Below are 12,638 nucleotides of genomic sequence, written 5' to 3'. Positions count from 1 at the left end.
GTGTCTGTCATGGAACATTTTAACAAACTTGGAGCACAAAGAGACATTTGCTAAACAGTGAAATATTACAGTATATAATCCATCCCTCAACCACACTTTATATCTTATGCAGGGTTTTCAGCAGAACATAAATGTGTCTAGAAACAGCAGTTACATTTATGAAGACAGAATATTACCAACTTCTAATATTACCAAACCAAACATATAAAAAAAATCTTTTGCAGAAACCACAGAAATACACACCACCAAAATATGTTGATTAACTAGTTCAAACTGTGTTGATTAACTAGTTCGCAGTTCAAACTGATCCGATCAAATCTCATCTGATTTCACAAGTTGGTAGTTGATCTTTGATCCCCTGGATTTGTAGACCATCATTCCACACACCATGGCCACTACTGCTACGACACATCCAGCGACGAAAACAAGGTTCAGGTTCAAGCTTGGACTGATGGAATCTGGAAGCAAATAAGGGACATTAGCATTTAAAACGCCTTACTTTTTAATTCCACAATCTGCGTAAACTACCATGGTAAAGTTAGGACGTACCAGTAAGTGATGCGCTCCTCTTCAGCCGCAGGGGTCCCTGGGAAATGAAGTGACTTCCGGTCTGGATGGTAGCTTCTCTTTTGTGAACGTGCGAGGATGGTGCAACGACCGTGCCATTGGTGCATCCCTGAGCGCAGCGAGTGTTGGGATTGTTGGCTTGACATATGATAATGGAGCAGCTGATGAACACCTAGAGAGGAAAAGAGAGACAATTTAAAAAAAAATATTCCAGTAAAATAGGGCATGTCTGTCATTCTTCAGTGTTTTTTTTTTTTTTTTTGCTCCATCCTTACCTGGTCATATTGTCCAATAAACTTGAAGGCCTGCATACTAAACTTGACACTGGGCTCGTGACTTGTGTGGATGTTAACAGTTTCATCAACCGTGCATCTGGAATACATTGACAAATTGGATTTAAATGAATTTGTCTGAGAATGGCACTGCCGTCACCATTTCATTGGACACGGTACATTTGCATAACATTCTTAAAAATAAAGCTTATATTTTGGCATTTGAAGAGCCTTTATCATCCACAGCATTATGCACTCAACTCTGTAGTATATGAATTTTATGAGGTTATTCAACATGCTCCTCCCCCTGCTACTAATTTAAGCTTCAAACTCAGTGATTCTAGTGCACACATAAACCTGACCGATTTAAATTTAAACAACATGTAATGAAACATAGCTTTTTTGTATGATGTGGAGTGCTTTTTGATTCTTACCCATTTGTGATGATGGGATAATTGATGGGAAAATTGGGATTATCGAAGGGTGTAGCTACACAGGACTCAAGGAAGACCTCAGTGTCTTGCACTACATTGACAGGTGCGATCTCCACGTAGATGGTCTGTCCCACGTCATACTCCAGTGGATAGGTGTTGGGGCTTCTCATGTTTATGAAATTAATAGACTGATAAAACTCAAACTGATAGCTGAATGAACCGAAGCCTCTCTCAGTGAAGTTGACAGCTGGCCTGTGAGCATCAAACATTGCGGTGATGCTGCTCTTTTTCTGGTACTTGCACATTACTTCAATTTCAATCTCATTTTTCCTGGTTATGATGAGGTTTGGATTATCGAAAGTAACAATTGTGTTCTTGAAGAGGAGATGTTCCTCAGTCTCCTACAAAGAAACAAGTATAAAAGTAGTTTTAGATGCAGTGGAAAACTTTTTATTATTATTTATATCTATTGAAACTCATAGAAGTCCTTACTTCGATTTGAGTACCGCATCCATTAAGAGAGAAAGTTGTAAACACATGCGTGCTGTTAGAATAAACTAAACAGGAAGCATTGTTGTTCAGCCGCAAGTGATCTCCATGGATTCCTGCAATAGTGTCTCTTTCTATCGACACTGACATTGTGTCTCTAGAGCAAGTTACGTGTGCTTTTGGACCTTGAAATAAAAAAAGAACAATGCTAAGTATGTAGATGTATAAACTTCCTTTTCCTTCAAGGACACTACATGAGTATAAAGAATTTAAACATCAAATGTCAAGAAGAATTTCACTAAATGATGTAAATACCTTCAGCCTCTACCACAACAATAACACACCTCATCTCAGACTGATAGTTCCTAGACCTAAAATATTAAGAAGATTAATTAGCTTCATTTCATAAGGCACATTTTGATTGAAGTAATCTAACTGTGTAATCATACCCATATTGGCCCTCAGCAATGAAGCAAATTGGAAAGTGTTGGCCAAAACTCTCTGATGTTGGAGTCCAGTTGATCACATACTCTCCAGTGGTAGTGGTCTCCTTTGTGCTGTTCAGAGGTCCACTAAAGACCACATCAGTGATGCTGGACAATCGGGGGAAAAATCCAATTAGATGCACATGTATCAGTTTAGAAACTGAACTGAAATGATCCTGTTTTTGAAGTTATAGTGAAGATTTAGATCAGTGTTTCTTAACCTTTTTGACTTCAAGGCCCCTCACTGTCCACAACAATATTAAAATTTACAAAAATTAGTATATATCTAATTTAAATAATTCCTGCCCAAGGCATATGTAAAATAAAGGGGCGGGGCCTGATTGAGTTAGTAGTGTAAACTCGCGGTTATGGTAAGGGGTGGGACATTTCCCAAACATGCTCAAAGTGCTTGACCAATCACAGCTGTTAAAGCTGAAGATCTAGTTTGAGCGCAGAGGGAAGGATGAAGATCTAGATTGGTCTAGCTGGCACTCAGAGAAATTGATCGGACATTTCCTTCATACCTTGAGTAGGTTGCAGTAGCCATTACTCTGATCTCTAGCTCTTGATTGACACGAGCCTGTAGGTGTTCTCCATGATGAGGTGTTGGGTGGATGAATCGAGGTAGATATTCACCCTCAATGCAAGATGGTGCAGGAACCTCCACTAAACCCAAAACATAACATGAAGGTTGTGGCAGAGCATCACAATTTAAAGACCAGGTAACACTTTATTTTAAGGTGATGTAGTTACACGTTACTATGTGTATTTACTATAGTAATAACAGTAAATTACGCATAATTAAGTAACTAACCCTAAACCTAATCATCTCTATAGTAAGTACATGTAGTTGATTAATATTACTCAGTACTTATTTGAGTAAGTACAGTGTAACTACATCACCTTGAAATAAAGTGTATCAAAAGGCACTGAACGATACCTTCTAACGCGAACTGGAGTGGCATTTTGCTCAATGGTGGATTGGAGGATGCACTGACAAACGGGGTTCTGACCGCTGCAGCCATGGCAGTGTAGTTTAGAGTGATGTTCTGGATGGGATAGTCTTCCATGACCAACTCAAATGCATAAACACCACGTGTTGTAGAGTTGCCATATGACAGAGTACAAGAGCTCTGGGAACAAGAAAGATTTGAACAGTGAATGTTACTTTCAGCAGCAACCATGTCAGTTAAGAACATGTGGAAGAATTAAACACTTTTTATTCTTGTATAATGATCAACTCATTGTTGTACATTGCTCCTTGCTTATTCTCACCTGATCCAAAGTAAATCCTGCAGGTTGGTTGCACATTCCACACTCATTTGCACTGAAAACTCCATATCTACACCTGACCTGATCATGATCTGGATCACAGGACAACAGATTGTAGTTCCTGGGGCAGTTCTGAGGGACTCTAGAAACAATCCAAATACAGTCATCTTGAAATGAGTTTGACTTATTTATCATTTAGTACACAGAGTTCAGGAAATACTTGGACACTTAAAGGATTAGTTCACTTTCAAATAAAGTTTTCCTGATAATTTACTCTCCTCCATGTCATCCAAGATGTTCATGTCTTTCTTTCTGCAGTTGAAAAGAAATTAAGGTTTTTGATGAAAAAATTACAGGATTATTCTCCTTATAGTGGACTTCAATGGCCTCCAAACGGTTGAAGGTCAAAGCCAAAACCACACTTTCATATTCTTCAAAAAGCTTACGCTATATGTTCTACGCCTTCCCTATTCAGCTTACGGAAAAAATGGAGCTGGCGGTGCATTCATTCTGTAAGTAGAATAAGGAAGGCGTAGGAAATACAGCGTTTTTGGCGGAAGCATTTAGAAGGCGTTCATTTGTTTATATAAAGCATGTACGTGAAAATGACCAATCGTTTCTCTAGATAAGACCCTTATTCCTCATCTGGTATCGTTTAAAGCCCTTTGAAGCTGCACTGAAACTGTCATTTTGACCTTCAACCGTTTGGGGTCCGTTGAAGTCCACTATAAGGAGAATAATCCTGGAATGTTTTCATCAAAAACCTTAATTTCTTTTTGACTGAAGAAAAAAAAAGACATGAACATCTTGGATGACATGGGGGTGAGTAAATTATGAGGAAAATTTTATTTGAAAGTGAACTAATCCTTTAAAACACATTTACACAAAACATTACTGCAATGAATTTACAACAACTGGTCCTGTTTTACTGGATGATGATAATAATAATAATAATAATAATAATAATAAATGATAGGTATGATAGTAAATAAAATGGTAAAAAATGTGAAGATTTTGCTATAATAGTAATAATAATAATAATAATAATAATAATAATAATGTAAATAATAGTTGTAATATTAAATAATACATTTCAATGCAGTGTTAATTTCGTTGACGAATAATTTTCGTCAACGACATTTTTTCACGGACAAAAACGAGACGATGACTAAATAAAAATGCGTTTTGAATGACTAAAACTATGACTAAAATCTACTCTAATTTTCGTCAACGAATAAAAACGAGACGAGAATGAAAGAGAGGGACGATTTGGGAAGATATCCAGTCAGGACTGCTGTCCTGTTTGGAAGATGCGCACATTTGAATTGTAATGAGCTGATCTAACCGCGGGAAACGCGGCGCTGTTGCGCGCTCTACGGGCTCGTGCAGCAGCACATCTGACTGCTGCACAATTAATGAATAGCGCACATTTATGCCAAGCGATTGCTTATAAGCTTATGTTGATGAATTATGACAATGTTTACTACACTATGTTTGTATGGTAGCATGTTTTAGACGGTTGTAAGAATGTATATTTATCTCCCTCATGAGCAGCCTGCTACAGCGCAGACTGCAGACATTTCAGAATAAGAGTCACGGTTTATTTCGGGATGGTTTATAGTTATTATTTTTTTCCTGGTCATTATTGTTATTTTGTTTAAACAATAAACTGTATTTAATTTAATTTCTGTTTAATTCATAGTAAACTACTGTATCTTCTGTCACAGGAAGGAAAGACTAAGAACATTATTTGACACATTATTAAATATATTTTACAAGTATAAGGGTTATTATTGTTAACTACACGTAAAACCAAAGAAATCTTCATTACTTGAAATAAACATTAACTCAAATAAAAGATAAATATATAAAAATGTAAACTTATAAAAATGTAAAGTTAATAGTTTCTAAGCTTTAGCTTAACCTGAGGTATTAAAATAAACAAAAAATAAAAAGTTATAGACATTTAAAAGCAAAAACTAAATGACATAAACACAAAAAATTACTAAAACTTTTAACTAAAATTACAATGAAAGGAAAAACTAAAAATCAAATCTAATAAAATTTTTTAAATGTAATATATAATAGTAGCCTACCTCAATGATAAGTGTGTTAATCCCTGAAAAGTACTGAATTTTGCTCTTTCACATGTTTTTGCACTTGAACGGTCAAAAACCGTCTGCTTTGGTGAGCAAAGTACAGTTGGGTGAACATAAACAGTTTGGGGAATATCAGATGTACCTATATCAGTGTATTGGATCTGTGGAAGCATTTTTATTGGAAATGCTTAATGCTAACAATTTAACTAAATTAGATTTTAATCGACTAATTCTACTGTAGATTTAGTCGACTAAAATTTTATTATATTTAGTCGACTAAAACTAGACTAAAACTAAAACAATTTCCGATGACTAAAATATGACTAAAACTAAATCAAAATTTGCTGTCAAAATTAACACTGTTTCAATGACATCATTGTAACATGTTGGTTAGACAGATGGCTAACAGCGTAGGTCAGTGAGAGATGATCTCAGACCAGATTTTTTTTTTCAAGATTCCTCAAAGTATATGATTTCCTAAAAGCATAGTATTTATTGCTAAAATTATGAATTGGACTAAAATTAGATGGCACATCTAAGGTGAAATGATTAAATAATGGAGGTTGTTCAAGAAGAAGACTGAAGAAGATGAGTTTAGTGCTGAATTGCAAAATTAAGACAAAATGATTTTACCTGACAATGGGAAGTATGGTGGCGACTGGAGATCTGTTGGGCTGAGAGGTGTCAGATCTCACTCCAAGGTCAATATGTGTGAGAAATCTCCAGTTTCCAACAGTTGTGACTGTGTTATAGCTCCAGCAGCAATTACTTTGGCTGTTGACACAAGCATAGACTTATTTTTTCATTTGTAATAAATTAGTTTTATACTATCTTCAGAGCTATAATAGTGTATCAGATTAGTCTTATTCCTCTGCATAAGTGCTTACTGCAGCTCAAATGGGTTGTTGTTGGGGACGGTTCTCTTCATGACTCCCTCAGTCTGGCACCAGCCGCCACCAATAGAGCTGCTGTCCACTTTACCCATCACATAACTTTTACTGCCACAGTTTCCAGACCCACAATACCAGTTATCATACGAATAACAGCTATGATAGGCCTCCTTAAAGCGGATATCCACCTGAAATAAAACATTTTGTTGTAACTTCTCAACATCCTTAATTTTTCTAGAATACTATAAACATTTTGGAATAAAAATGCATATTCCTTTGTCTTGCTTCATAACTGCAATCCTAAATACACAATTATATATTTCACACATTTTGCTTAAAGGTGCTAAAGAGGATGTTTTGTATTATACATTTTTGCAATATTACTTGAAACTGTCTTTACTTACTGATAAAAGACTATTTATTAGGTGCACTGAAAGGAATAATATTAATATACATCATCTGTGCACGAGGTAGGGCCTTAAAAACATCAGCCAATCGTTTACGCGATCATCGCCCTTGTCAATCACTGCCATGAGCGCGGCTGCGCGCTCCAGTAACTTTCCACACTCCACAGGCGCCGCATGCAATGCTTTTGTCAGGAGACAGGAGTAACAACTGCAGATTATGAGTTACCTGCGGTGAGTCCGACATAATGAATCCACGAACACGACACAGCGAATGCCGGTGGTACACACTCGTGTTCCAGTACTCATGCACGAGTTTTGGGAGGCGTTCCCTTGAAATGCGCTCATTTCAAAAACTCAGTAACAGTCTTTGGTTTCTCAGTCGACGAAAAGATCCTCTTTAGCACCTTTAATTAAAACCTGACTGGAAATGACACACATTTACAATATTATGTGATATTTACCAAAACGATCATAATATAAAGTTAGGTTACATTTTATTTCGATAGTGCACTTTAGACATTCTACTACTGTAAGTAACTTTGCAACTAAATGTCAACCAACTCTCATTAGAGTATTAGTAGACTGTCAGGTTAGGGTTAGTAAAACAAGTATGATGTAGTTGCAAAGTTACTTGTATTCAGTAGAATGTATATTGAGGAGCATCAAAATAAAGTGTTAACAAAAGTTATTATTAACATAAAATATAATTTAATGATTTTAAATGACATCATTTTGAGTATTAAAATAATAACATATACATAAAATGTATTTGAAAAGTATTAAAATGTGAAATTTTAATGTGACCATTATAAAATAATACAAAAAACTCATTCATTTGCTTTTAATAAAAATCCCCTTGCACATAAAAGTTCACCTAATGGAAGAAACACCTGTGAATAAAATTCTCACCATATAGGAACCATCAGGATTCTTTCTGGAGCTGAAGGTCATCGAGCCTCCACAGAAGTGAGAGGCAGTGGCTGTGGACGCCAGCAGCAGCAGGGATAAGAGCAGAGCAGAGGCACACATGATGCTCATGACTGAGGTTTTCCTCTCTGATCACTGCGTTGCCCTTTTAAAGGACCTGATGGAGGAAGTCATCGAAAAATGAGGCACGTTTACAGTGTAGGAAAGGCAAATTATATTTGACTTCTACTTCTACCATAAGAATGACTGGCATGCAGATGTTTAGCTACATTCCATCTCTGTACAATTAGACTCTGCTTGGCAAATTCTGATCAGGATTGAGATTAATTTAAGTTTTTATTTTATTTTATTTTTTTTTTTTATGATTTCCACTTAGTAATTTTAGTGCTTTAACTTAAATGTTTCATTTAGATGCCAAGGCAACATTACTAATTTTTGTCTAGTTTAGGTTTTTCCTCTATAATATTTATATTTTATTTTATTTCAGCATTATTTCAATTAACCAAATATGGTTAGTTTTCAATAAAATATATAAATAGTATATTTACACTGTTCCAAATTATTATGCAAGTGACATATCAGTAGGGTTTTTGTACAATGAACATTCTGACTTTAGTTAAAGAAAGTGTTTGTTTGTGTTGGAACGTTTTAGATAACTCGTATCAATCCTAAATAGGTTTATTAAGTAGCTTGCCATGTTTTCTTAGGTAAAAAGGAAACAAACTTGAAGCAGTTTTTCCACATTATTAAGCAAATCACGGTTCTCATGAAATATGTGAAGGAAGAAAGATCTTTCTGAAGAATGAAAATTGTGCAATATCTTACAAAAGGCATAAAAACAACAAATATTTTGCAAAAACTGAAAAGAGATTGACGAACTGCCAAAAGATTTGCGATTTAGAGCACAGAAAAGATAAAGGCTTATTAAGAGAAGTTCCTGTCAAACAAATGAATTATATTAAAAGGGCAGCTATAAAAAAAAACCACTGTTGAGCAGAAAACAGGTATTTGAAGCTGCTGGATTCTGCTGGAAGAATAAAGTTGCATTTCAACCAACGCTAACCAAATCTCACAAAGAGAAACCTTTTTAGGGTTTAGGTAGAAATTCATTTTTAAAAATGGTTTTATTGTTGTGGTGTGGTTTTTGCAGCGTGGGATAGTGCATTGTCTTGAATGAAAATCCTTTCATTTCAAAAGGCACTATTCTTCTTTTTATACCATATTAGAAAATAATCACGAACTCCATATGTCTTGCAGAAGTAATGTTGACACCCTCAGTGAACCTAAAGGGACCTTCCATCTCACTTCCCAATATTCCAGCCCAAATCATCACCTGCTAGTTCCTTGCTGACGTCAAAGTCTTGAAAGGGGATGCCACTCACCAGCCATCCAGAAATGCATCCATCTAGTCCAGAGGTCTTCAACCCTGCTCTTGGGGACCCATTGCGAAGAGTTTCTTCACATCATGCCTGCCAAGCCTGAGTCTCTTCATGTCATTATCTGCCAGTCATGGGTCTCTGCTTAGCCGTCAGTCTTGCAAATCTGTCATGTTTGTAGTTTTTTAACACTTTATTTGTGTTTGTAGTTCTAATTGAATCCTCTTCCACAGTGCAATGTATTGTGGGCAATATTAGCTGTTAAGAGTGTGCACGGATCTGCACTTTGGATTCTAAACGGAAAGACCATCCGGGTATCTTTGAAATACTCATTTCAACATACTACGATTTGAGACTTACAAATTCTATTTTCAAATACTGTTTAGGACGGAGATTTATGCAAATTGGGACACAGCAAGAGTCTTGAGATGTAAACATGTAAACATAGGTTGCACTTTTGACGTAGATGCGATCTCTGGCGCATACTGTGACGTTAGCTGCCTAAACACTCGTTTGTCTCAGTTTACACACAAACGTCAAACGAAGATTTTAAAAATCTCCACTCTGGCCGGAGTTTTTAGAAAGACTCATTTTCAGAGGCGAATTCTCTGTTTGCGTGTAAATGAAGGGAAATGTCTCCTTTTTTCAAAATAACCATATACGTGTAAACGGGGCCATAGTTCATAGTTAATTAAGCGATTAATTAAGTGATGATTGAGCATTAGTGTTGAACACCTGCTGCTAACAAGCAGAATCACTGAAGAAAAGAGAAACACAACAACTGCAACTGACTTCAGCCACAGCCTTAGATGAAATCAACTGTAGATAAGGACATTAAATCTCTCAAGATCTGATTGAACAACTACACTGCACTCCAACAGCATTACCAGCTTCACTTCTCACTAATCATATTGACTTTCTTTCTGTCATATTTATTTATTGAGAATTAAGAAGAAAAAGATCATGCAAAATCACAACTGTTTAAATGGGCCATTATTATGTCAGCAACATGTATACTCCTACCTCCTTCAATCCCGCCCTGGTCGTTGTCCTCCATCTGCCTGCCTCTGGTTCCTGCCCCTGGCCACACCTTCGTCCTCCTCCCAAGCCGCCTCCATTCTCCTTCCACGGCGTGAGGCCACGCCTTTTTGGAGTGGGGCGTAATGTTAAAATCTGTCTAATTTCAGTTTCAGTTTATATGGACTCTCAGTTTGTTTTCATTGATAACATGTTCTGTTTCCCACCTTCATTATTGGTTCATTTGCATCACCTGTGTCCCATTAATTAACCCTGTTATGTTTGCTATTTAGTTCCTCCTGTTCACTCAGTCTTTGTCCATTCACTATTCGACTGTGTTGTGTTGCACTTATCTGCCTGTTCGCCTGTGGATTATTGTATTAAACTAGTTTTTGGATATATTCTCCTCATCTGTGTTACCTTCCTGCAACCAGCTGTAACAAATATGTAACTGCTTTAGTTCAAAATGCAATTTAAGATATAAGCAAGGTTTGGCTTTATATGTTTCCCTTACAATCCATGTGGGAATATGTGCATTGAAGACACTAAATTGTCATTGGGTGTGAATGTGTTTATTTAACACATTGGAAAATGGATAGTTGGAGGTAATATGCAATTTAAACTCAGCAGGCCTTTAAACATCCCATCCCAATATGTCCCTATTATTAGGCTTTTGATATAGCCTAATACAATATGTAAAATTTAGCATTTTATAAATTAAGCACCTGGTTTTTGTTCTTTACTTTTTACTTTTGCACTTTGATTGCATAAATCATGCAGGTATGCAAAAACACCCAATATGGCAGTTAGAGATGACTGAAGTTAAAAACTATATTCTTATTTCTGAAAAGTAAATAGTCATCTAATGAAAAATGCACTTTCACTTAGTGTGTGCTTGTTTTTACTGAGCTTATTTGACAGCCTTGCTGTCTTAGCAATCTTATCTAAGGCCACCGAAATTTAATTATTTTGTAACACGCCACCTGTCAGTTTATGTCTCATCAGTCATCATGGGAAGTGTGTGTGACAGGGATGCAATGAGGATTTTGTAGGTAGAAAATGTGTAAATCATGTGTGTAGTACATTATTATATATCATGTGTCATGACATGAGAAGAGAAGAGACTGATGGTATGTGATTGACAGTGTATTTTTCAGAAGGAGGTTCCACCAAACCATCTATTCTTGGCATGTCAAGATATTAAATACTTCTTTTGTGTGTCCTGTGACATATATGAGAAACTGAACTTGAATAGACACTGATTTTGATTAAACACTGATTTTGAAACTGTGAAGAGCAAGTACTGAGACTTGCTATTGGCAAAAAAAAAAAAAAAATTCACAGACATTGCTGTGAGCATGTGAGAAACTAACTGGCTAAACAAATATTAGAAGGAAAAAACATTTACAGGTACATCACGGCAAACAACTTAGCTTTCCTTTGTGAATGACAGAAGACAGGCTGCAGTGGAGGAGAAATTTGTTGTCACAAAGTTTTTCCAATGCATGAAATCCTGAAGGCTCCATTCATGACTATGGAAGTTAGACAATGGCTGTCATTAGCAAGCAATTAGCAAGCAGGGGGGACAAGTTAATAAAAATAAAATAAATTAATATGAAATAAAAATAGAAAAAGGACACTTCTTTCACACTTAAAGATGTGTGAATCTTTAAGTAATATGTATGCAGTTTCCAGTCTTGCTGTCACAGCTGGTTGCCAAGGAAGGAGAGTTAAGACAAGGATCTAAGCACAAACAGTACTTTAATAACCCAAACAAAAGATTAAGGCTCTCAGAAATACAGACAAGAGCAAAAAACAAAACCAAAACCTATTACCATCAAGACAAACAAAGCCAATGTTGGGGGAGCTTCAAAGGAGCATACCACCATGGAGAAGCTGGTGGAGGAGATGACCACAGTGGAGAAAAAGACCACAGCTGAGAAGGAGACACCCATGGAGGAGCCAGCGGCAGAAGAGAGCATGATGGAACCTGCAGAGTATATGACCATGGGATGGCCAGAGGGATGGAGGGTCAAGGTGGAGCTGGGGGGATGGAAAACCCTGGTTGAGCCAAAGGGGTTGTGGGCCTGGGTGCAGCCAAAGGGCCAGAATTCTTTGGTGGAGCCATGGGGATGACAGACCAAGGCAGAGCCAGAGGAATGAGGGAGCAGCAGAATTGGATCCGGAGGGTCAGAACTTTTAGGCTCATACTGTGAAAACCACAGTGGAAGAGGCTGGCCAGAAGAGTGTAGACATGTCAATGGAGCAGAAGGACTGAGGGGAGCTGGCAGGAGTTATGGCCTGGGGACTACAGAAAACCAGTAGAGGAGAAAGGAGGAGTTAGGGTCGTCTAATGATGCTTAGTGAGGACACTTATAGCAGGATAATATTCTCTTGGCCATA

General features: G+C 36.9%; 1 protein-coding gene across 1 annotated transcript; it reads right to left on the bottom strand.

Moving 5' to 3' along the window:
- Window positions 1–312: 312 nt before the first annotated feature.
- LOC137013765 (uncharacterized) lies at window positions 313–7,953 on the bottom strand. Its single transcript, XM_067377696.1, has 13 exons — window positions 7,825–7,953; window positions 6,506–6,696; window positions 6,252–6,392; window positions 3,523–3,661; window positions 3,188–3,380; window positions 2,772–2,913; window positions 2,212–2,355; window positions 2,078–2,133; window positions 1,766–1,947; window positions 1,274–1,674; window positions 843–939; window positions 546–739; window positions 313–442 (listed from the first exon to the last, which is right to left on the bottom strand). Exons 1-13 carry the CDS (start codon window positions 7,951–7,953, stop codon window positions 313–315), a joined length of 2,139 nt encoding a protein of 712 aa, XP_067233797.1.
- Window positions 7,954–12,638: the final 4,685 nt, after the last annotated feature.

The sequence above is a fragment of the Chanodichthys erythropterus genome, chromosome 23 (genome assembly GCF_024489055.1).
Source record: "Chanodichthys erythropterus isolate Z2021 chromosome 23, ASM2448905v1, whole genome shotgun sequence".
NCBI lineage: Eukaryota > Metazoa > Chordata > Actinopteri > Cypriniformes > Xenocyprididae > Chanodichthys > Chanodichthys erythropterus.
Note: the sequence above shows the minus strand (reverse complement) of the source record. Positions and strands in the feature narration are given on the sequence as shown.